The 1,469-nt window shown below is 37.8% G+C and overlaps 1 protein-coding gene across 1 annotated transcript; it reads left to right on the plus strand.

Annotated features, from left to right (window-relative positions):
- Positions 1-404: 404 nt before the first annotated feature.
- On the plus strand, positions 405-1,214 carry LOC143607350 (uncharacterized). The gene has a single exon (XM_077082828.1). The coding sequence runs from the start codon at positions 405-407 to the stop codon at positions 1,212-1,214; it is 810 nt and encodes a 269-aa protein (XP_076938943.1).
- The last annotated feature ends 255 nt before the right edge of the window (positions 1,215-1,469 follow it).

Consider the following 1,469-nt stretch of genomic DNA (forward strand, 5'->3'; position numbering starts at 1 on the left):
AGTTTCAGTTGGATAAGGAAGTGTGTGGGACAATGGAGGTTGGGGCTGCCGTGGGGGCGGATATAGGCAAAGACTCAAGTATGGTTCGTGACATTATTTTAGGTGAAGGAGTTGAAGAAGTTCCTAAATGAATTTCCTCTCAATTAATATCAAAGGTTTGGGGTCAGATGCTAAAGTTTTCTGATGGTTAAACAAAATTAAAAAGGAAGAAGGATCTTCTTTCATTGCAATCCAAGAGTCTATGTGGGTAGCTGATAATTCTTTTTTAATTTCAAAGATTTGGGGTAATGATAACTGGGACATGGAATGGGTAAGTTCAGTAGGAAGATCTGGTGGTTTGGGACAAAAAGTGCTTTAAGGTTTCCACTGTCATAAAGGATAGACATTTTCTTTTTACTAAAGGGATGGACCAAGTTATCTGTATTCTTAATGTCTATGCTCCTAAAAGAACGGTGGATAATAGAGGGTTGTGGGAAAGAATTTTGTCTATTAAGGAGAGTAATAATGGTTTATGGATACTGCTTGGCGATTTCAACTCTGTCAGAAGTATGGAAGAAAGACGCAATTCTGTTTTCATCCATGTTTGTGCTAGAGATTTCAATGACTTTATTTTCAATGCTAATCTTTCAGAATTCAACATGAAGGGCGGTAAATTTACTTTCTCTATTGGAAATAAATGTAGTAAGTTAGATCGTGTTTTGGTGTGCCCCGATTTTTTAAACAGGTGGCCTGAGGCTTGTTTAAAAGTGTTACCTAAGTTTCTTTCGGATCATCGGCCTATCGTCTTATACACGAAGTTCGCAAACTTTGGCCCTAAGCTGTTTCGGTTTTTCAACTCTTGGCTGAAGAGGAAAGGAATCGATGAGGTGGTTAAAAAGGCGTGGCATCAGTTTCAAATGGATGGTCCACCAGATTTAAAGTTGATTTTAAAGCTCAAATGTGTTAGAGATGAGATTCGTAAATGGTGGGAGGAAGTGAAAACCAAAGAAATGGAAGAATTTTCGATATTAAAGGATGAGTTTGAGAAATTGGAGAATATGGCGGAACAAAGGGATCTGAATGAGGAAGAAAATTGGGTTAGACTGGAATGTGTTAAAGGAATTAAGGACATGGAATTTAGAAAGAGTTTGGATTTAAAACAAAAATCTAGAATTAGATGGGCTTCTATGGGAGACGAAAACACATCCTTTTTTTCATGGAATTATCAACCGTAGAAAGTCGTCCAACACAATTCAAGGGATTATGATAGATGGAGCTTGGTGTGAGGAACCTAAAAAAATTAAAAAGGAAGTATTTCAGTTTTATAGAAATAAGTTCAAAGAAGATAGTGAAGTCCGTCCATGTCTTTCTTGCTCGGGAGTTAAAAAACTCGATTCTTCAGAGGCGAATTTCTTAATAGCCCCTTTTTCAAAGGAAGAGATTAAAGACGCGGTTTTCAGTTGTGGGAGTGACAGGGCTCCTGGGCCCGA

Source organism: Bidens hawaiensis, unplaced genomic scaffold (assembly GCF_021521415.1).
Source record: "Bidens hawaiensis isolate Kalapana, Puna unplaced genomic scaffold, B.hawaiensis_p1.1 tig00081441_1, whole genome shotgun sequence".
NCBI classification, from domain to species: Eukaryota; Viridiplantae; Streptophyta; class Magnoliopsida; order Asterales; family Asteraceae; genus Bidens; species Bidens hawaiensis.